General features: G+C 46.7%; 1 protein-coding gene across 8 annotated transcripts in view; it reads left to right on the forward strand.

The window, feature by feature from the left end:
* cep112 (centrosomal protein 112) overlaps window positions 1-22,057 on the forward strand; it is an 804,780-nt gene that overhangs the window by 770,980 nt on the left and 11,743 nt on the right. For 7 of the 8 annotated variants that reach the window (XM_072483741.1, XM_072483746.1, XM_072483747.1 and 4 more), the window contains 3 exons: window positions 336-437; window positions 11,805-11,869; window positions 15,815-16,296. In XM_072483741.1, the coding sequence (XP_072339842.1) occupies window positions 336-437; window positions 11,805-11,869; window positions 15,815-15,818 (171 nt within the window). In that variant the 3' untranslated portion in view covers window positions 15,819-16,296. Of the gene's footprint in view, window positions 1-335; window positions 438-11,804; window positions 11,870-15,814; window positions 16,297-22,057 lie in introns of those variants that run through there. The other variant, XR_011936273.1, reaches the window with a different exon arrangement.

Here is a 22,057-nt window from a genome sequence, read left to right on the forward strand (position 1 = left end):
AGCTTTTGTTTGAAACAATGAATGGAATTTGAAGCTGTAATCGCCAAACATTTAGACGCAAAACATGTCCGAGTTACTTCACTTTGTTTTGCTGTCACATTTTCGGTTTTCATCATTTCAGTGAGTTTAACTGCAGATGAAAGCAGGTATGGAATCCGAGCAGCTGTAAAATCAAATTTACTTTGGTCTTCTGCCTCTATAATAATAGAACTTCTAATTTTTGAGAAGCCTCCAAATTCCGTTCCATTGTCTCCTGACTTTATTTCATCGCAAAAGTCAGACAGGCTTTGCTTAAAAGCGAAATGTGATCCCCATTATCTTTGGGTTTTTTTCAGATCACTCATATCCAGCAAGAATATGAAATGAAAATCAAAGGCTTGATGCCTGCCACTGTGCGCCAGGAACTTGAAGACACCATTAGTTCCATGAAGTCTCAGGTAAATCTCAGCAGTAGAATGATTAATGTGTTTTTTAAAATATTAATTACTCTCCTGAAGCCAAGGGTTCAAACTGGAGTGGTTATCCCAGCCTACGGGTATTGGGTGCCTTTTTGAATTTTACCATGGGATGTGGGCATCGCTGGCTAGGCCAGCATTTAGTTGCCCATCCCTAAATTCCCTTGATAAATTGGTGGTGAGCAGCCTTCTTGAACCGCTGCAGGCCATGCTGCATAGTGCTATTAGAGAGAGAGTTTCAGGTCTTTGACCCAATAACAATGAAGGAACAGCCATATAGCATCAAGTCAAGATGCCTTGGCCAAATGGCTAGGTTTCTTTATGCAGCCTACAAAGTGAGAGTCAGCAGATGGATTTGGCAGGGCCTCACAGGATAGCAGTCAGGAGCAGAAAAAGTGATTGTTTATTTTCCCTCTCACTAGCTTTAAACGCCTCAGACCTTAAGAATCTGGGGCGCAATTCTCCCATCGGGAGACTAAGTGCCGACGCCGTAGTGAAAACCGGAGTGTTTCACTCCTGCGTCGGAGGCCGTTTCCAGCCCCCTATTCCCCCGCCCCCGGGGGGCTAGGAGCGGCGCCACGTCATTTACGCGCGCCGGGTCTTGGCGCCGGGTATATGCGGTGCCGCGTAAATGACACGGCCAGCGCCGCTTAAATGACGTCATCCGCGCATGCGCAGGTTGACCGTCGCCAACCCGCGCATGCGCGGTTGCCGTCCTCCCCGTGGCCGCCCCGCAAGAAGATGTCAGATGGATCTTGCGAGGCAGCGGAGGAAAGGAGGTCCTCCTTCAGAGAGGCCGGCCCGCCGATGGGTGGGCACCGATCGCGGACCAGACCCCTTTTGAGCCCCCCCCCCCCCCCGGTCCAGGAACCCCCCCCTCCCCCCCCACCACCACAGGCCGCTCCCCCCCCCCCCCCACCCCAGTGTTCCCGTGCTGTTCCCGCCGGCAGCGACCAGGTGTGGACGGCGCCAGTGGGAACCTGTCATGTTGGGCAGGCAGCTCGGCCCATCCGGGCCGGAGAATCGCGCTCGCCCTTTACAAACAGCGAGCGGCGATTCTCCGAGCGGCCAGCCGTCATTCTCACCGCGCCGGTTTGGGGGGTGTGGGAGAATCGCGTGCGGGTGCCGGGGCGGCGTGGCGGGACTCGCACGGCGCCCCGGCGATTCTCCCACCTGGCGTGGGGGGGAGAATTCCGCCCCTGATTTCAGGGCAGCACGGTGGCGCAGTGAGTAACACCGCAGCCTCACAGCGCCGAGGTCCCAGGTTCAATCCTGGCTCTGGGTCACTGTCCGTGTGGAGTTTGCACATTCTCCCCGTGTTTGCGTGGGTTTCGCCCCCACAACCCAAAGAAGTGCAGGGTAGGTGAATTGGCCACGCTAAATTGCCCCTTAATTGGAAATAAAGAATTGGGTACACTAAATTTTAAAAAATGAATCTGATTTTCAGTTGCCCATGAGGGCAAGATCGAGTGCCGACGCAATTTTAAAATCATGCTCACAGGTGGCACGTCAGTGACCCCACGCCTCCAGGACACACTGCTATGTTTGAGGGTGACAGAGACAGCCGTGGACCTGCTCACCTCCAATTAACTACCCATTGAGTTCCTTGAGGAGATTGTTAAAGGGCTGGGAAAAACCAGTAAACGACTTTTTAATCACAGCTCGGTGCATGTTAGTGCATGGCTGTCAGCTACAATGTGAAGAGCCATTAAATGATGTTTCTGCTCAACAATCATTTTTTGAAAAATAGGTTATTCATGCAGAGCGTGTCCAATACCTTTTTCTTAATTGTTTGCCATTTGTCTCCACCCTAACCCTGCTGGCCTCTGATCTTCAGTCGCTATTCTGCAAGGCAGTGGCAACGGTGGCTGCAGTCTGCCTTTGTGGATTGCTCTCCACAGTCAGATCCTGCCTCCTGGCAGTGTCTGATGCCACTAATTTGACATTGAGCTCGCAGCTTGCACCATTAGAGAATCTGCTTTAAAGATAGCACAGGTGGCACAGTGGTTAGCACTGCTGCCTCATGGCACCGAGGACCTGGGTTTGATTCTGGCCCCGGGTCACTGACCGTATGGAGTTTGCACATTCTCCCTGTGTCTGCGTGGGTCTCACCCCCACAACCCAAAGATATGCTGGGTAGGTGGAATGGCCCCTTAATAGGAAAGTTTTGTTTAAAAGATAGCGCCACATCAACAGACATGTTGCTAATGTGACATTATCTTTAAAGCAAACATGTTAGTTGGGACCTGGAAATCATTGAATTCCTACAGTGCAGAAGGAGGCCATTTAGCCCATCGAATCTGCACCGACCCTCCGAATGTGCATTCTACCCAGGTTCACTCGCCGTCCACCCTGCCCTATCCCTCCTACCTAACCCGCACATCCCTGGACACTATGGGGAAATTTAGCATGGCCAATTCACCAAACCTGCGCATCTTTGGACTGTGGGCGAAAACCAGAGCATCGGGAGGAAACCCACACAGATACATGGGGAGAACATGCAAACTCCACACAGTCACCCGAGGCCGGAATTGAACCCGGGCCCCAGAAGCTGTAAGGTAGCAGTGCTAACCACTGTGCCACCATGCCGTGAAATGGCCAAGGCCTCATCAGTTTCCTGACACCAGATTGAAAATCAAACCCCAATTGTTGCATTCCTACTGCCAACCCAGCAGCCAGTGCACCTCTTATATGGGCTGCCATTACCGTGTCTCAGAAAATGCAATCACTTTCATATTACATTTCATTCCTATAACTCCTATGATTTCCCCCACCACATCAGTTTTCTCCCCTATCCTGATGACGCTGACTGGCTTGGTAGATTTGCTTGGGAGGTGCCAGTAACCCTCTGGGACTTTCCAAAGTGGATGGTCTTCTGATGCAAGCTGAAATGGTGGGTATTGGTAGACAATTTGACCATGGAGGGCACTAAAGCCAAGCCTGAGCCTCCTTTGCAGATGCATTTTTGCAGCAGAGATCATGATCAGTAATCAAGAGCAGGAACCCAGACTGATTTTACCTACCTTGCAGCTTCTCAGTAGCACTGGGGAACTAGACCCAGTTGGCACTGCCACCCACCTGGAATCTCCTGGTCGACACTAAATCTTTATTTGCTGCTCTGGGTTGGTAAACAGTAGGATCAATGCCTCACAGGAGCAGATGCGCTATTCTCATAAAGCTACACCCATTACTAAATCTTAGAACTATTTATTAAATAGTCAATTGCCAACACCATTTAATAAATGGTTTTCAAATCTCTTCATGGCTTTGCCCATCCCTGTCTCTGAAATCTTCTACAGTCCTGCAACCTTCCAAGATCATCCCCAATTTTCTTTGCTCCACAATTGGCAGTTGTGCCTTTCAGCTGCCTTGGCCCGAAGTTCTGGAATTTCCTGCTTGATCCTCTCTGTCTCTTGACCTCACTTTAACCCTTTAACACACTCCTTATCATTACAAAAAACAGGGTGTCCCCAAAGCAAAGCATCCAGCCTCTATCGGTATACAGCATCGATCCAGACGATGAGTGGTGTGCCACCCTTACGGTCAACTGGTCCCAAATACGATTCCGCCTGGACACTGGTGCCTCCGCCAATTTCATTGCGTAGTCTGACCTCCAAAGCCTTCGTGTCAAACCAGCCATCCTCCCATCAGCCTGCCAGCTATTAGATTATAATGGCAATGCCATTGCTGCCAGCGGCTCGTGCCAACTTGAAGTGACGCACAGGTCACGCAAAGCCATCCTTCCCTTTGAAATCGTGGGCTCCTCGAAAGCCTCCCTGCTTGGCGTGCAGGCATGCAAGCTGTTGAACCTAGTTCAGAGAGTTCACTCTCTCTCTCCTGCTGACGCGTCTGCCTTTCAGGGCACCAACTTCAGGGCGCAGCTCGACGCCATTATCAACCAGTACCACAATGTCTTCGAGGGCATGGGCATGCTCCCGTACACCTACAAGATTTTATTAAAACCAAATGCCATGCCTGTGGTGCACGCACCTCGCAGGGTCCCAGCACCCCTTAAGATCCGCCTCAAGCAGCAGCTGCAGGACCTCCAGAACCAAGGAGTGATTTCCAAAGTCACGGAACCGACCGACTGGGTCAGTTCCATGGTATGTGTAAAAAAGCCTTCCGGCGAATTGAGAATTTGCATTGATCCCAAGGATCTAAATCGCAATATCATGAGGGAGCATTATCCAATTCCCAAGCGCGAAGAGCTCACATGTGAGATGGCTCGTGCCAAGCTCTTCACCAAACTCGACGCCTCAAAAGGATTCTGGCAAATCCAGCTCGATAAATCCAGCAGGAAACTTTGCACATTTGCAACTTTGCCCCGAACAGGCGCCGGAATGTGGCGACTAGGGGCTTTTCACAGTAACTTCATTGAAGCCTACTCGTGACAGTAAGCGATTTTCATTTCATTCATTTTAATTTCATTTCATTTCACATTTAATACCCCCTTTGGCAAATATTGATACAACAGGATGCCGTTCGGGATCATATCTGCATCAGAAGTGTTCCATAGGATTATGGAACAAATTATGGAAGGCATTGAAGGTGTTCGTGTCTATGTCGATGACATAATCATTTGGTCCACCACCCCGCAGGAACATGTTAGTCGCCTCCAGCGCGTATTCAGATGTATACATGAGCATGGCCTCCGCCTCAACAGGGCCAAATGCTCTTTTGGTCAGACGGAACTCAGGTTCCTCGGTGACCACATCTCCCAATTGGGTGTGCAGCCGGACGCGGACAAGGTAGCTGCCATCACAGCTATGAAAACACCAGAGGACAAGAAGGCGGTCCTCTGATTTCTGGGCATGGTCAATTTTTTAGGGAAATTTATCCCTAACCTCGCCTCTCATACCACGGCTCTCAGGAACCTGGTCAGGAAGACGACAGACGTCCAATGGCTCCCTGCCCACAAGCGCGAATGGAGAGAACTCAAAGCAAAACTGACCACGGCCCCAGTCTTAGCTTTCATTGATCCAGCAAAGGAGACCAAAATTTCGGCCGATGCCAGTCAATCCGGCATTGGGGCAGTGCTCCTTCAACGTGATGAGGCCTCATCATGGGCCCCCGTTGCATATGTGTCACGTGCGATGACCCCCACGGAGCAGCGCTACGCGCAGATAGAAAACAAGTGCCTGGGCCTTCTGACCGGTGTGGTCAAGTTTCACGATTATGTCTACGGACTTTCTCAATTCACCGTCGAGACCGACCATCGCCCGCTGGTCAATATAATACAGAAAGACTTGAACGATATGACGCCTCGCCTCCAGCGTATTCTTCTCAAGCTCCGGCGATATGACTTCCAGCTGGTATACACCCCAGGCAAAGACCTCATCATTGCTGACGCTCTCTCCAGGGCAGTCAATGCTCCATGTGACCCAGCGGGATTTGTCTGCCAGGTTGACGCCCATGTGGCATTCGCGGCCTCCAATCTACTTGCCACGGATGAACGCCTCGTCCAAATTCGCCGCAAGACGGCGGCTGACCCCTTGCTACAGCGTGTCATTCGGCACCTAACGGACGGGTGGCTCAAGGGCCAATGCTCTCAGTTCTATAATGTCAGAGATGATCTGGCGGTAGTAGACGGGGTTCTTCTAAAACTAGACCGCATTGTCATCCCGCATAGCATGCACCAACTTGTCCTGGAACAACTACACGAGGGCCACCTTGGCATGGAAAAGTGCCGCCGACGGGCCCGAGAGGCAGTGTACTGGCCCGGCATTAATGAGGAAATAGCCAACACAGTGCTCAACTGCCCCACTTGTCAGCGCTTCCAGCCGGCCCAACCCTGCAGCCCCATGAGTTGGTCACGTCACCATGGACCAAGGTGAGCATCGACCTGTTCCACGCGCTGGGTAGAGACTATGTCCTGATCATGGACTACTTTTCGAATTACCCGGAGGTGATACAGTTGTACGACATCACCTCGTCTGCCGTCATTCGTGCATGTAAAGAAACATTTGCTCGACACAGCATCCCGCTCATGGTTATGTCGGACAATGGCCCCTGCTTCGCCAGCCAGGAATGGTCCAACTTTGCCAGGGGGTACAATTTTGCCCATGTGACATCCAGTCCCCTGTACCCCCAATCCAACGGCAAAGCGGAGAAGGGAGTACATATAGTCAAACGGCTCCTATGCAAGGCTGCCGATGCTGGGTCCGATTTCTACCTTGCCTTGCTGGCCTATCGCTCCGCCCCGCTGTTCACTGGCCTGTCGCCAGCCCAGTTACTCATGGGTCGTACCCTGAGGACGACGGTGCCGTCCATCCATATCCCAGACCTTGACCACGTTCCGGTCCTTCGCCGGATGCAGCTGTCTCGTGCACAGCACAAGGCGGCTCATGACTCCCGTGCAGCTGATCTCCCTGCTCTGGCTCCAGATGACAACGTCCACGTCCACCTTCCGGATGGGGGCTGGTCTGCAACCGCTGTTGTTCTTTGGCAGGTGGCCCCCCCCCGCTCGTTCCTGATTCGTCTACCGGTTGGCTCTATTCTGCGCTGCAATCGACGCGCCCTTCGTCTCGTCCCACGCTCGCCACATGATCCTCCACTGTCGCCTCGCCCTCCTGCTGACCCTGCCACAGACTATGCAGAGCTCCCTGTCACTCTGCATCCCCCTGACTCTGACGCAGTCCAGCCTGCTCCTGAACCGCGGCTCTCGACCCACCCTTGAGGCGGTCAACCAGAATTCGTCGCCCACCTCAGAGACTTAATTTATGAACTTTGCGGACTTATAGACTCTCTGAATTGTTTCGTTGCTTTGTTTGATCGTTTCCCTGGTTTGCATATAGTGTTGATCTCGTTGTTCTTGTTGCATACTGCTTCTCTGCACCAGGCACCTTCCCATGTAAATAGCTTAGTTCTCATGTACGTAGTCCTGTAAATATGTCTTCGCACCCCACACGTGGTTAGGAACATTCTCACCATACGTTATTTATTGCCACACACATACATTCTTTTATAAAAGGGGGGATGTCATAATATACACCAGTAAATCATGGTGCCGATACACACACACTGATGGACACACAGCAAGACCAATCAACACACACAACACCGCAGCCAATCACCAGTTAGAGTACACTCACTATAAAGACAGGCGGCATCAGAGTTCCCGCTCATTCGGGATGCAGCCTCCTACAAGGACACAGCTTACAGCACAGATCCTCACCATGTGCTGAGTGCATAGACTAGTTCGAACAGGCATAGGTCTTTAGTATAATGTAACATTGTGTTAACCCACAGTGAATGTATGTTCAACAGTTTCTAACTTAATAAAATAGTGTTGCACTATTTTAAGTGTTGGTGGCCTGTATGTGTTCCACGGATCCAGAGCACCCACCACATCAAAGTAATCTATCCTAATATCTCTCCCCATGGATTAGCATTAAATTTTATTTGTTAACATTCCAGTAACACACCCTGGGACATTTTGCTGTGTTAAAGATGCTGTACTGTATGAATACCATGGGGCTGTTTAACACTGGGCTAAATCGCTGGCTTTGAAAGCAGACCGAGGCAGGCCAGCAGCACGGTTCAATTCCCGTAACAGCCTCCCTGAACAGGCACCGGAATGTGGTGACTAGGGGCGTTTCACAGTAACTTCATTTGAAGCCTACTTGTGACAATAAGTGAATTTCATTACTAGTTGTTTTAAAAAGCACGTGACACGGGCCTTATTTTTGTTTTAATTCATTGTCAGGATTTGGGTGTTGCTGGTTAGGTCAGCATTTATTGCCTATCCCTAGTTGCCTTTCAGAAGGTGGTGGTGAGTTGCCTTCTTGAACCGCTGCAGTCCAATGATACCCACCAGGCACAACTTGAACCTCCCTGCATACCAAGCCTAACAAACAGGCTAGACGTATAGTTGCAGGTCACTGGAAATCATTTATTCCACTGGAGAAGTCAACTTCTGTTTTCTTTATTTAATTCTCGAATCCCAAATCTTTCCCCATTAATTTCAGCTGTAAGGTAGTTTAGTGTTGAAAGCATTAAGCAGTTAAGCAGGAGATTGCAGTCCGCCATTATCGCAGCTTATCAGCACAGAGCCCTGGAACAATTGTTTTGCACACACTAATGTCACACCATGGATTTATCCTGTACTTTCATCTTTGTTTGAATTCAAGACTGAGGCAACAGCTGTTTTGTTTGACAACTTTCAGGGACTTTCACCTTACTGTACAAAGCTGTGAGCAATACTCGAGTGATTACTCTGGATAAGTTTCAGTGTGAAAAGCATTTTACTGCTTGGCTATGACCTGGGGAACAGTGGGAACACACCTGAACTGCTGCTTTTTGTTAAAAGAGTCCAGCAGTCACACAATTCATTACTCATGTGATGTTGCATTCTGTGTCATTGTTAATTGTAACATCCTAAAACTTGAATCTACCAGTGGGAATACATGGCAATGAAAAATATTATTTCATTCAAATAAACTGTTGCTTGTTATTCAGTAAACTTTCAGTGTTATACCATTCAGATTTTGTTAGATGAATTTTCTACCCATCTTTGCTAAAGGTGCTAATCCTCATTTCCCATTCACATCACTTCAAATCTCAGCCTCAACATTACAAATACAGTGGGCAGCACGGTGGCGCTGTGGTTAGCACTGGGACTACGGCGCTGAGGACCCGGGTTTGAATCCCGGCCCTGGGTCACTCTCCGTGTGGAGTTTGCACATTCTCCCCGTATCTGCGTGAATTTCACCCCCACAACCCAAAGATGTACAGGATAGGTGGATTGGCCACGCTAAATTGCCCCTTAATTGGGAAAAAAAAAATTGGGTACTTTAAATTTATTTTAAAAAAGATTACAAATACAGACTGTTTGGACTTTGAAGATGGAGGGAGCCAGTTTTCTCATTCACAAATCACTACAGTAACCAGGAGACCACAATAAACCGATGCACAGGAATTGGGGATTTTTTACAACTCAGTTGAAATAGGGTGTCAGGACATAATAGCTTCTTTCCTCATTGACATCCTCCCGTTTGGCCAGCAGTCAATCTTAACCCCTTTCTCAGTTTGCTTGGTGACCAGCTCATGTTTTAAGTGTTTTAACAGAAATTCAGCAATTATGTTTTAGTGTCTGTACCTTTGGGAACATCCTGCATGCACATGTCCAGAATCTGAGAAATGATTTAGCCAATTACTGAACCAAATAAATAGAGAAAATTGTATTGTGCATGTGTTTGAATTGGGCCAAGAAAGTTGGATTTGGTAAAAGATGCCATAGGATTCAGAGATGGAATGCCATGTATCCATTTAATGAGCAGGTCACTAAGTTAATCAGCTAACAAATAGAGGTTGGGGAATTGCCTGGGCCCTAAACTCTGGAATTCCCACCCTAATCCCCTCCATCACGCTACCTCTCTTTTCTCCTTAAAAATACTTCTTTCGGTTAGCACCATGGCACAGTGGTTAGCACTGCTGCCTCACAACGCCGAGGACCCGGGTTCGATCCCGGCCCCGGGTCACTGTCTGTGTTGAGTTTGCACATTCTCCCAATGTTCGCATGGGTCTCATCCCACCAATCCAAATAGATGTGCAGGGTAGGTGAATTGACCACACTAAATTGGCCCTTAATTGGAAAAAACATTTTTATTAAAAAATACTTCTTTGACCAAGTTTTTCAACATCTAATGAGCACGATCGACCGGCCACGCCAAGTCCGAAAGGCAGTGCGGCCAGTAGATGCTGGGAGATTCCTCTTTGGGAATCTATCCGGCTCACCACATCTTGTGAGATCTAACGCAATCTCGCAAGACGTTGTGATGTGAATCCTGCCCATTGTGGGTGTATCACTTTTTAACAAATCTGCATATTAGAGTGAGACTAGCTGTCTCGCTCTAATGTGCAGAATTGTTAAAAAGTGATACGCCCACAATCTACTCAAGGCATTGGGATCTATCTCTTTCATCTTGGAGACTTTAGGTGAGCGCCGATCAGTGCTGGTCTCCACAAACAGGGACCAGATGGAACGGCACTTGTAGGGGTCTCCCATGGGAATGGAGGATCCCAGGTGCTTGCCCTCTGGGTAGGGTGGCACCTGGCACTGCTGGTACCACCTTGACACTGCCAGCTTGGTACCATGGCAATGCCACCTGGGTGCCATCCTGGCACTGCCATGACACCCAGGTGGCACTAGCAGCTGGTGGGACACTGCCAAGCTGACAGTGCCAAGGTTCTTTCCTGCGACAGAATCAGGCTTGGGGGTGCCCTGTGCAGGGTGGTGTGGTGGTGGGGGTGGGGGGGAGGCTGAGGATCCCCTTGTAGCTGATTTGGGTCTATGGGTGGGGTTGGGGTTACATCGAGGGGTCGAGAGAATAGGACACCATTTAAAAATAGCATCTCGATCTCGTCCTGTACTGAAGAGTTCCGGCGAGCTCCTCAGTGCAGGAAATGGGACCAAGTGTGGTCTTATCGGGGTGTTCGCTGCTGAAGCCCCAAATCTACCCAAATGGGAACAGAGTCCCGTTTGATACTGTGGGGTTCCTCGGCGCTGGGAAACACCCGGCTAAACGCGTTTGTTATGGGACTTTGTTCCCATTTGAGTAGATCACAATCACGCCCAATAGCTCATTCAGTGTCTCAGTGCCAGATTTTGTTTGATAACATTCCTGTGAAATGCCCTGTGATCGATGTTCCCTCTAAACTGTCCCATCAATACCCATACAGACTGTGTACAAGTCAGCCCCTTAAAGTTACTGTGTATCTATGCAAAATAATTTAAAGGGCTCACGCATTGCACAAAGAATTAGCAGGTACATTGTTTGGAATGTTTTAATGACATTATTTGGAATTGTTTGGAATGTTTTAATTACATTATAGGCAGTATATAAATACAAGTTGTTGTTGAGGGAATTTGGGCAGCACGGTAGCACAAGTGACAATCACTGCGGCTTCACAGCGCCAGGGTCCCAGGTTCGATTCCCCGCTGGGTCACTGTCTGTGAGGAGTCTGCACGTTCTACGTGTGTCTGCGTGGGTTTCCTCCGGGTGCTCCGGTTTCCTCCCACAGTCCAAAGACGTGCAGGTTAGGTGGATTGGCCATGCTAAATTGCCCTTAGTGTCCGGAAAGGTTAGGAGGGGTTATTGGGTTACGGGGATAGGGTAGAAGTGAGGGCTCAAGTGGGTCGGTGCAGACTCGATGGGTCGAATGGCCTCCTTCTGCACTGTATGTTCTATATTCTATGAATAAGGTCACATCAATTGGGAGCCCTGTTGTTGTTTGCTACACTCAGCGCAAATAGTTTTAATATAATTTATAAGTTTGGGCATCACAACCTGTCTGTTTCCTCAAACATATTTTATTTATTAAGTGACATTTTACCTTTGTGTACTTTAGGTAACTTTCCTGCAAAAGAGGGCTTCTGTTCTTCAGGAGGAGTTGGACACCTACCGCAATAGAAGGTGGGTGTATCATTTCACAAGCAGTTTAACACTGCCTTTTTAACGTCCCAGAGTGGGAGCAGTGTTCTGCCCGTAACCAGTTAAAGTAGCTGGTTCTGTTACCACAGCGACATCATTCAAATGTAGCAAACTATAAAACTATTTGGTGTTTTCTGCCCCTTCCTCAGCTAACTGAGGATATTTCTAGTGGGGTGGAGTGGGGAGCGGGGGACAGGAAGTGCCTCAGGAGACTCATTAAGTGGGCATTATTTATGTGGGAACCTTTACCATGCAGAGGCTATTTGATCCTGGGGCATCACAATCAAGTCAACCCTCCCTGGGCGCAGACAGACGTTCTTGAAGATATGACTGAACGGCCATCAGGGGCAAAAATTCTGTCTAATACCACATACTGAGATCAATTGTCATGCAACAGGTTGTCCTCCTAAAGATCAACCAACTCTTACACAGACCAGGGCACAACCTAGACTTTGCTAGCTTGTGAGGTTGAGTTACTGCATTGGATAAACTCACAGTTTCCAGGATAGTCTAATGAAACTGAAACTATCATTTTAAAAAGTCTTACAACACCAGGTTAAAGTCCAACAGGTTTGTTTCAAATCACTAGCTTTCGGAGCACTGCTCCTTCCTCAGGTCCTTCCTTCACCTGAGGAAGGAGCAATGATCTGAAAGCTAGTGATTTGAAACAAACCTGTTGGACTTTAACCTGGTGTTGTAAGATTTCTTACTGTGCCCACCCCAGTCCAACGCCGGCATCTCCACATCATATCATTTTACAGGATATTTTTGGGCAGGACTTTTATCTTCACCGAGATGCTTTTCCGTGGAAGTTATATTTTCTGGAAATATCCAGAGGTTCTTGCAGATTCTTATTCCTACCACTCCTTTGTCATTCCTAACAAGTGATTTCGTAGAGAAGGCTTTGTGTTCTCCAGGTCAGAAGCTGCTGATGACACATCGTCTTTAAATATTTAAGGTTCCTTGACTAGCAAAGAGATTTTGACGGTATCTTGGGAATTGTTAAAGTTACAAATTTTTGCAGATGAAAAAAGGGGTTTTGTTGACTTGACCGGCAAATACCTCTACAATATGAAGTTCTTCCATCTTCCTCCCTATACTGAGGTCACTTCATAACGGAATCACTGAGCTCAAGCTACCCTGAAGCCAGTACTTACTTTTACATTAGTTGAGACTGTGAGGATCGCACACTGCAATGGGCATCATAGCCAACCAGTTACCAGCCCCTTCCAACTTTTATATATGTTTGCACTTTTGCTCATGTGTCCTAGTAACTCCTTATACAATCATAGACCCAGAGGAGGCCATTCAGCCCATCGCCTCACTTTGGGGCAGCCAGCCAAATAGTCCTACTTCCCTGCTCTTTCCCAAGAACCCTGCGAATGTTTTTTTTAAAATTATTACCTAATTGCTTTTAATGTTCTTATTGAAATTGCACTCACCGTTCTATCAGACACTGCATTCCAGATTATGATTTGTTGCATAAAGAAGTTTCCTCCTGTGATTTTTCCCCAAAAAATTACCTTTAGTGACTCAAATATCAAGTTTTGTTTGATAATGCTCCCTGTTAAATACCTTGGAACAATTGACCTCATCAAGGTACTACATAAATGCAAGTTGTTGTTGTTGAGGTGTGAGTGGAGCTACTGAGCTTACATAAATGTTGGGGGGTTTCCGTGAACCACTGCAATCCATGATGTTAGCAAGAGGATTTCCAGAATTTTGAAGAAATGTGGTATATGTCCACGTCGGAATAGGTTGTGACTTGAAGGAGAACTTGGATGTGATGGTATTCCCATTCGTGCTCTTGTCCTTCTTGGTGGTGGAAGTTACAGAGGCAAGAGAAGCCCTGTGTGTTTGATGTCGTCAAGCAGTAGAACAGAGATTGCTTCCTACTCGGAACCCAGAACGTAGAAGGAGCCACACATATTCTTGTTTTAAAAGAAAGTCCAAGGCTGTGTTAATAAAAATTGACTGCAATTTGGAGCCATTAAATATTAAATATCACAGTCAATAAACATTTGTATGTCGTGCTTTGGATGTAACACTTAGAATCATAAAATCATACAGCAGAGAAGTCTATTCAGCCAATCGTGTCAATGCTGGTGCCAGATCTTTGAATGTGCATTTAATTCATCCCACTCCCTTGCTATTTCACCACAGCCTTACTCTGTGACGTGAATACCATTTAATAATTGTAAATAATGGAATAGGTACTCACACAGAAGAGAAATATCGGTGACCTCTTTTTTGGGGGGTCCTAAGCATTTCACCAGCAAGCTTTATTCACGATTATATTTTAAAAAACAGTGCACATTCTCCCCATGTTTGCACGGGTTTCGCCCCCACAACCCAAAAGACGTGCAGGTTAGGTGGATTGGCCACACTAAATTGCCCCTTAATTGGAAAAAATGAATTGGGTACTCTAAAAAATATATATATTTTAAAAAACAGTTTCACAAAGGGAATTAAGACAGAGTTTGTCCATAACCGACACCTGACCCTATGGAACAAAGTACACAACTTATGCAGTGGCCACATTCAATCTTTACGTCACTCCAAACCCCTGTCTATTCTGCAGAAGCATCACAAGGTGACCAGTGTAGACTGATTGCAATGAGAATTACTTCATTCATAGGACGCCGTATATTTTAAATTAAAAATGTGTAAATCCTGAGCCCGTAAGATTCAGTCACTATCATTAAAGACATTGTGGAAAAAAAATAACTGTAATTACTCTTTCCTGCCACCTCTACTGCAAGGAAGGATTGATCACTGCATAGCCGATCTTTGAAATCAACTCCCAATTCGATCCTCAGATATCATGATCATCTTAAAGGTCCAGAGATCCGGTGGTCTTACAAAGAGACTTGGCTCAGGTATTTGCTTTGTGCATTTCCAGCCACTGACATAATCCTCATTCGAGTATTACAGCACAGAAAGAGGCTTATTAAGTAATTCAGGGCACCTAAAAACATAGACGTGCATTTATATGGTGCCTTTTGGTGTCTCAGATTGTCCCAAAGGGCTTTACAGCAAATTAGGTACTTCTGATGTGGAGAAACCATGGGAGCCAGTTTCTGCACCTCAGGATCCCACAAACAGCAATCTGCTGTTGTCCCAATGTTCTGCTTTTAGTAATGTTGGATGTGGGATAAATGTTGCCCAGAACACGGGAAGAATTTCCATATTATTTTCCAAATAGTAAAATGGGATTATCAACCTGAGAGGACAGATAGATTCCCGTGACTTAACAGGTGAAAAATGTAAGCAATTGCAAAGGCTACTTTGAAACATTCAGAGTAAATAACATTTTCAATAGTACCTTGCATCATTCAGAAGCACCTCAAGTTACCTCGCTGTGAAGAGCAGTAATTGCTGTTCTGAAAGCAACAGCTGCAAAGAGTAATGAAGTTATTGATCAGTTAACCAGTTTAGGGCAGTGGTTGCTGAGGGCAGGATGTTGGAACGTCTCCTGCTCTTCAAAATGGTTCTTCATGGCCTGTGGAGATTATTGACTCTCTCACCTGCCTCTTCTCTTTGCTCTAGGAGATGCCTAGTTCAGAGACTTGAGCACAGTCCAGAGATGTGCAGGTTAGGTGGATTGTCGATGATAAAATTGCCCCTTTGTGTCCAGGGTTGTGCAGTTCAGGTTATGGGGTTATGGGGATAGCACGGGGGCGTGGGCCGAGGTAGAGTGTTCTTTCAGAGGGAGGATCGGTGCAGACTCGATGGGCCAAACGGCCTCCTTCTGTACTGTACAGATTCTATGACAAGTTTACATTGGCAGGTTAATTGTAAATGTGGACTTACGAATTTAGTGTGTGAGTGACATAAGATGTTTTAAATCTTAATGGATTTATTGATTTCCTTATAACAGTTGGTTTATTTTGTACCCAAACAAAATCTGTCATTTTATTATTTCAGATGATGAACCACTGGATGATTTCCTTATCTCACGCATATCTTTAATATAACTAACATGGCACAAAATGGGATCGCAGCAGAATCAACAGTTACTGTGTAAGGACGAGTATTTTATGTGGGAAGCAGTGAGATTAACAGCTGAATATCAGTAATCTTTAATTTTATTGAAGGTCAAAAAAACAGTATTTCCCCCGCCAATATTGTGTCTCCCACTCCACTTTGTTTTGGTCCAATCAGAAGTGCTTTTAACATTTTATTTTTGCTTTTCAAAATGTTTATACACTTTTTTTATAAACTATTAATAATCTGTAAGTCTGTACATATCATTGTCAATATTTTCTTATTATTTAAGTCTGCAGTTCTTATGTTATTACCAGCAATCAAGTCCTCATTTAAATTTGTGCTTTGTATTGTATTTCATTTGTTTTTTCACATTATGATTTTTAAATGCTAACATCTTATTAAATTATCTATTTCATGCATGTTTGTTTTATGATTATTTTAATGAGTTGCGACATCTTTGAAAGAGCTTTCAGTCAAAGTGTTACCCAGTTCCTGTCTGAATAATAATGTATTTTCATTTAAAAAATACCTAGTCACTTGGCCATAAAATAAAGTTTATTAGCTTGAGCCACCATTTTATTGGCTAGGCCAACATTTTTGGATCTGGAATCTATTTGCCAAAAGAACCACAGTAATTTTATATTTTTTAAGGTTGAGGAAGTTCTGCTGATTGGCCAGTGGGTAAATTATCTCCATGTAGTACTGACCTGTACATGCCAAAACCTGCCCACAATAAACTCCTGGTCATGCTGTGTTAGTTGTTCTAAGCTAACGGACAATTTAGGGTAATTCAATTGGCCACTCAGGCAGGTAGAATTGTGTGCCAACATGTCAATACCTTCAGGAGATTATTTATTTACAAAGTTAAGATTTATAAAAATGCTGGAAAAACATTGATCATGCTGCTGAAAACTCTTAATTCCAGCCATTCCTCAAGATACTTTTATGATATAAAGCTCCTTCTGGCAATATTTAAATTGCAATTCACTCCAATAACAAAACTACTACTTGTATTTATGTAATGCCTTTAAAGTAACAAACATCCAGAGACTTCCGGTGACGGCGGGCGGGAGGCGGCCGCACAATGGAGGGCTCCCGTTCGGGAACGGCATTTTCGGGGCTTTAAGCCCGGTCCCAGGGTCCACGGAAGCGGCAAAAGCAGGGAGAAGGCACAGAGGCGGTAGAGTGAAGGCACAGTGAAGAAAAATGTCGAGGGTGAGCAAAAGAACGTCCGTAAGGAAAACAGCTGAAGGTCTGTCGGGGAGTGGAAAGGTCACTGCGGGGTCACCAAGGAAAATGGAGGCTGGAGCACCAGGGGAGGCCGCATTGCTTACGGCTGAAGAAATAACTACGGTGATGGCTGCGGAATTCGAAAGGCAGTTTACAAAATACATGGAGACAATGAGGAAGAATATGAGAGAGGTTTGGAGTGTGCTGGTGGAGGAGACGATTTCCCCGGTGACGAAGGCGACCGCAGTGGCGGAGGTGCGAAAGCAAGGGAAGGTGCTGAAGGAAGTGGAGGAGACGTTATTGCAGCACGGTGATCAACTTGCCTCGATGGGGAAGGAGATGCGGAAGGTGATGGACATTAACAAGGATCTGCGAGGAAAAATGAAAGACCTGGAAAACAGATCCAGGCGACAGAATTTGACGATTGTGGGGCTGCCCGAAGGAGTTGAAGGACCGAAGCCGACTGAGTATTTTGCCGCGATGCTGGCGAAACTATTGGGGGAGGGGGAGGATCCCTCCCGATATGAACTGGATCGGGCTCATCGCTCGTGGAGGCCTGTACCAAAGGCGAGTGAGCCGCCAAGGGCAGTGACTCTGTGCTTCCGTAGGTACAGTGTGAAGGAGAAGGTCCTGAGCTGGGCCAAGCAGAAGCGGGTGGTGCAGTGGGCTGGAGCTGGGAAACGTGAAGACCAGGACTTTACGGTGGAGCTGGCGAGGTGGCGGGCTGCCTTCAACCGGGTGAAGAGGGCACTGTACATTAGCAAGGTGCAGTGCGGCATTGTATATCCAGCAAAGCTGAGGGTGACTTACAAGCTCAGGGACTTTTATTTTGGAACAGCGGAAGCAGCGGAGGAGTTTGCGAAGGCAGAAGGACTGTGGCAGAACTGAGAAATTGAGAAATGGCCAGGTGCCGATGTAACCTCATGACTGTATTTTCTTCTTTTTTGTTTCACTGCGTGCGGGTGTATGGGCTAAAGGAGCCAATGTAGTATATATTTGGACAAGGGAAGTGATGGGACTTTCACTCGAAATGAGGGCTCTTTGGGGTGTAGGTGGATATGCGGGGTGTGTGTGCTAAAAGGGGATTTCTGGGCTTTCCTAGGGCCGGGCAAGGGGGAAAGGGACCCGGGCAGGGGCCGCCACGCTGGCTGGTTTAAGCCGGCCAGTGAACTGGAGTGAGGTGGAGGGAGGGGTTGTGGCCATCGGAGCCTGGCAGAACAGGGTCCGAGTGGTCTAGCCGGGGTGGAAAGTTGGAGGGAAGTAACCAAGGCTGCAAAATGAGGAGAGGTAACAAGATTTCAATGTTTATGCAAAGAATTTGAGAGCCTTGGGCCCAAACACTTTTTTTAATATAACTTTAGAGTACTCAATTCTTTTTTCCAATTAAGGGGCAATTTATTGTGACCAATCCACCTACCCTGCACATCTTTGGGTTGTGGGGTGAGACCCACGCAAACACGGGGAGAATGTGCAAACTCCACAAGGAGAGTGACCCAGGGCCGGGGTCGAACCCCGGTCCTCGACTCCATGAGGCAGCAGTGCTAACCACCGTGCCGCCCGCCTTAGTAGATCATAGATCATAGAATTTACAGTGCAGAAGTCCCAAACGCTGAGGACTCCTTCACTGTAAGAGGCAATGGAGAGGTTGCAGGGGCTGCCAGAATCAGATGAATGCAGGATATACACTGGCACATGGAGCTGGAGGGGTTGTAGAGATGAACCGTTGGAGACACTTGCAACCAAAGTCAAGAGTTTTGAATTCAAGACGTTGACGTTGGGAACCCAGTGGAACACATGGGGCTGGGTCATGTGTAGGGATAGGATACAGGGACAGAGTTTCCATGAGTTAAATTTATATGCTTGAAACTCATGATGAGTGAGGGTTGCATGGTGGCACAATGGTTAGCACTGCTGCCCCACAGCACCAATTGCCCCTTAGTGTCCAAATGGTTATGTGGGATTACTGGGTTACGGGAATAGGTTGGAGGCGTAGGCTTTAGTAGGATGCTCTTTCCAAAGGGCCGGTGCAGACCTGAAGGGCCGAATGGCCTCCTTCTGCACAGTAAATTCTATGATTCTATAAGCCAATCCTCTCAACTCCTGAATCAACCTAGTGAATCTCCTCTGCACATTCTCCAGTACCAGTACATCCTTTCTCAAATAAGGAGACCAAAACAGTACATAGTACTCCAGGTGTGGCCTCACCTGCACCCGATGCAGCTGCAACATAACATCCCTGTTTTTAAATTCCAATCCTCTAGCAATGGAGGACAAAATTCCATTCACCTTCTTAATTACCTGCTGCATCTGCAAACCAACCTTTTTGCGATTCATGCACCAGGAAACCCATGTCCCTCTGGACAGCAGCATGCTACAATTTTTTACCATTTAAATAATAAGTCCTATTTGCTGCTATTCCTACCAAAATGGATGACCTCACATTTACCAACATTGTATTCCATCTGCCAGACCCTTGCCCACTCACTTAAATTATCTATATCCCTCTGCAGACTTTCAGTGTCCTCAGTACACTTTGCTCTACCACTCATCTTAGTGTAATCTGCGAACTTTGACACATTACACTTGGTCCCCAACTTCAAATCATCTACGTAAATTGTAAACAATTGCAGTCCCAACACTGATCCCTAAGGCACACCACTAGCCACTGATCGCCAACCAGAAAAACACCCATTTATCCTCACTCTTTGCTTTCTGTTAGTTAACCAATCCTCTATCCATGCTAATACGTTATCCGTGATGCTGTGCATCTTTATCTAATGCAGTAGCCTTTTGTGCAGCACCTTGTCGAATGCCTTCTGGAAATTCAGATACGCATCCACTGGTTCCCCGTTTTCCACCACACTCGTAATGTCCTCAAAGAACTCCAGTAAATTAGTTAAACATGACCTGCCTTTCATGAACCCATGCTGTGTCTGCCCAATGGGACAATTTCCATTCAGATGTCTCGTTATTTCTTCCTTGATGATAGATTCAAGCATTTTCCCCACTTTAGACGTTAAGCTAACCGGCCTATAGTTACCTGCCTTTTGTCTACCGCCTTTTTTAAACAATGGCATCACATTTGCTGTTTTCCAATCTGTCAGAACCGCCCCAGAGTCCAGTGAATTTTGATAAATTACAACGAGTGCATTTGCTATTTCCCCCACCATCTCTTTTAGTATCCTGGGATGCATTCCATCAGGGCCAGGAGACTTGTCTACCTTTAACCCCATTAGCTTGCCCACACTACCTCCTTAGTAATAATGATTGTTTCTAGGTCCTCACCTGCCATAGCCTCCTTGCCATCAATTATTGGCATGTTTTGGGCAGCACGGTGGCACAGTGGGTTAGCCCTGTTGCCTCATGGCGCCGAGGTCCCAGGTTCGATCCCGGCTCTGGGTCACTGTCCGTGTGGAGTTTGCACATTCTCCCCGTGTTTGCGTGGGTTTCGCCCCCAGAACCCAAAGATGTGCTGGGTAGGTGGATTCGCCATGCTAAATTGCCCCCTAATTGGAAAAAATGAATTGGGTACTCTAAATTTATAAATAAATATAAAAATAAAAAATTATTGGCATGTTATTTGTGTCTTCCACTGTGAAGTCCGACACAAAATATCTGTTTAATGCCTCGGCCATTTCCTCATTTCCCATTATTAAATCTTCCTTCTCATCCTCTAAAGGACCAATGTTGACCTTAGCCACTCGTTTTCGTTTTATATATTTGTAGAAACGTTTGTTATTTGTTTTTTTATATTCTGAGCTAGTTTACTCTCATAATCTATCTTACTTTTCTGTTGACCTTTAAAGATTTCCCAATCCTCTAGTTTCCCACTAATTTTTGCCACTTTGTGTGCATTTTCTTTCAATTTGATACCCTCCTTTATTTCCTTGGATATCCATAGCTGATTATCCCTTTTCCTATAGTCCTTCCTTTTCATAGAATTTACAGTGCAGAAGGAGGCCATTCGGCCCATCGAGTCTGCACAGGCTCTTTTTGAAAGAGCACCCTACCCAAGTCCACACCCCAGTAACCCCACCCAACACTAGGCAATTTTGGACACTAAGGGTAATTTAGCATGGCCATCCACCTAACCTGCACATCTTTGGACTGTGGGAGGAAACCGGAGCACCCGGAAGAAACCCACGCACACACGGGGAGAACGTGCAGACTCCGCACAGACAGTGACCCAAGCCGGGAATCGAACCTGGGACCCTGGAGCTGTGCTAACCACAATGCTACCGTGCTGCCCAGAACCTTTTCACTGGTATATACGTTTGCTGAGCACTGAGAAAAATCATTTTGAAAGTTCTCCACTTTTTCTCAAATGTCCCACCATAAAGTCTTTGCTCCCAGTTTACCTTAGCCAACTCCTCCCTCATCCTATAGTAGTCTCCTTTGTTTAAGCGCAAGACACTGGTATTGGATTTTACCGTCTCACCCTCCATCTGTATTTTAAATTCAATCATACTGTGATCGCTCCTTCCGAGAGGATCCCTAACTATGAGATGGTTAATTATTCCTGTCTCATTACACAGGACCAGATCTAGGATAGCTTGCTCCCTTGTAGGTTCCATTACATACTGTTCGAGGTAACTACCGCGGATACATTCTATGAACTCCTCCTCGATGTTGCCTTGACCAATCGACATGTGGACTAAAATCCCCCATGATAATTGCCATACCATTTTTACGTGCATCAGTTATTTCTTTGTTTATTGCCTGTCCCACCGTGATGTTATTATTTGGTGGCATATAGACTACACCTATCAGTGATCTTACTTGCTGTCTGTCCGTCCAAATAGTCTGCTACGCCTGGATATTTAACTCCCAGTCGTGACCACCCTGCAACCATATCTCTCTAATGGCCACTAAATCATACTTATTCACGATGATTTGTGCCGTCAACTCATTTACCTTGGGCGGGATTCTCCGACCCCCCCGCCGGGTCGG

The sequence above is a fragment of the Scyliorhinus torazame genome, chromosome 18, assembly GCF_047496885.1.
Source record: "Scyliorhinus torazame isolate Kashiwa2021f chromosome 18, sScyTor2.1, whole genome shotgun sequence".
Taxonomy (NCBI): Eukaryota; Metazoa; Chordata; class Chondrichthyes; order Carcharhiniformes; family Scyliorhinidae; genus Scyliorhinus; species Scyliorhinus torazame.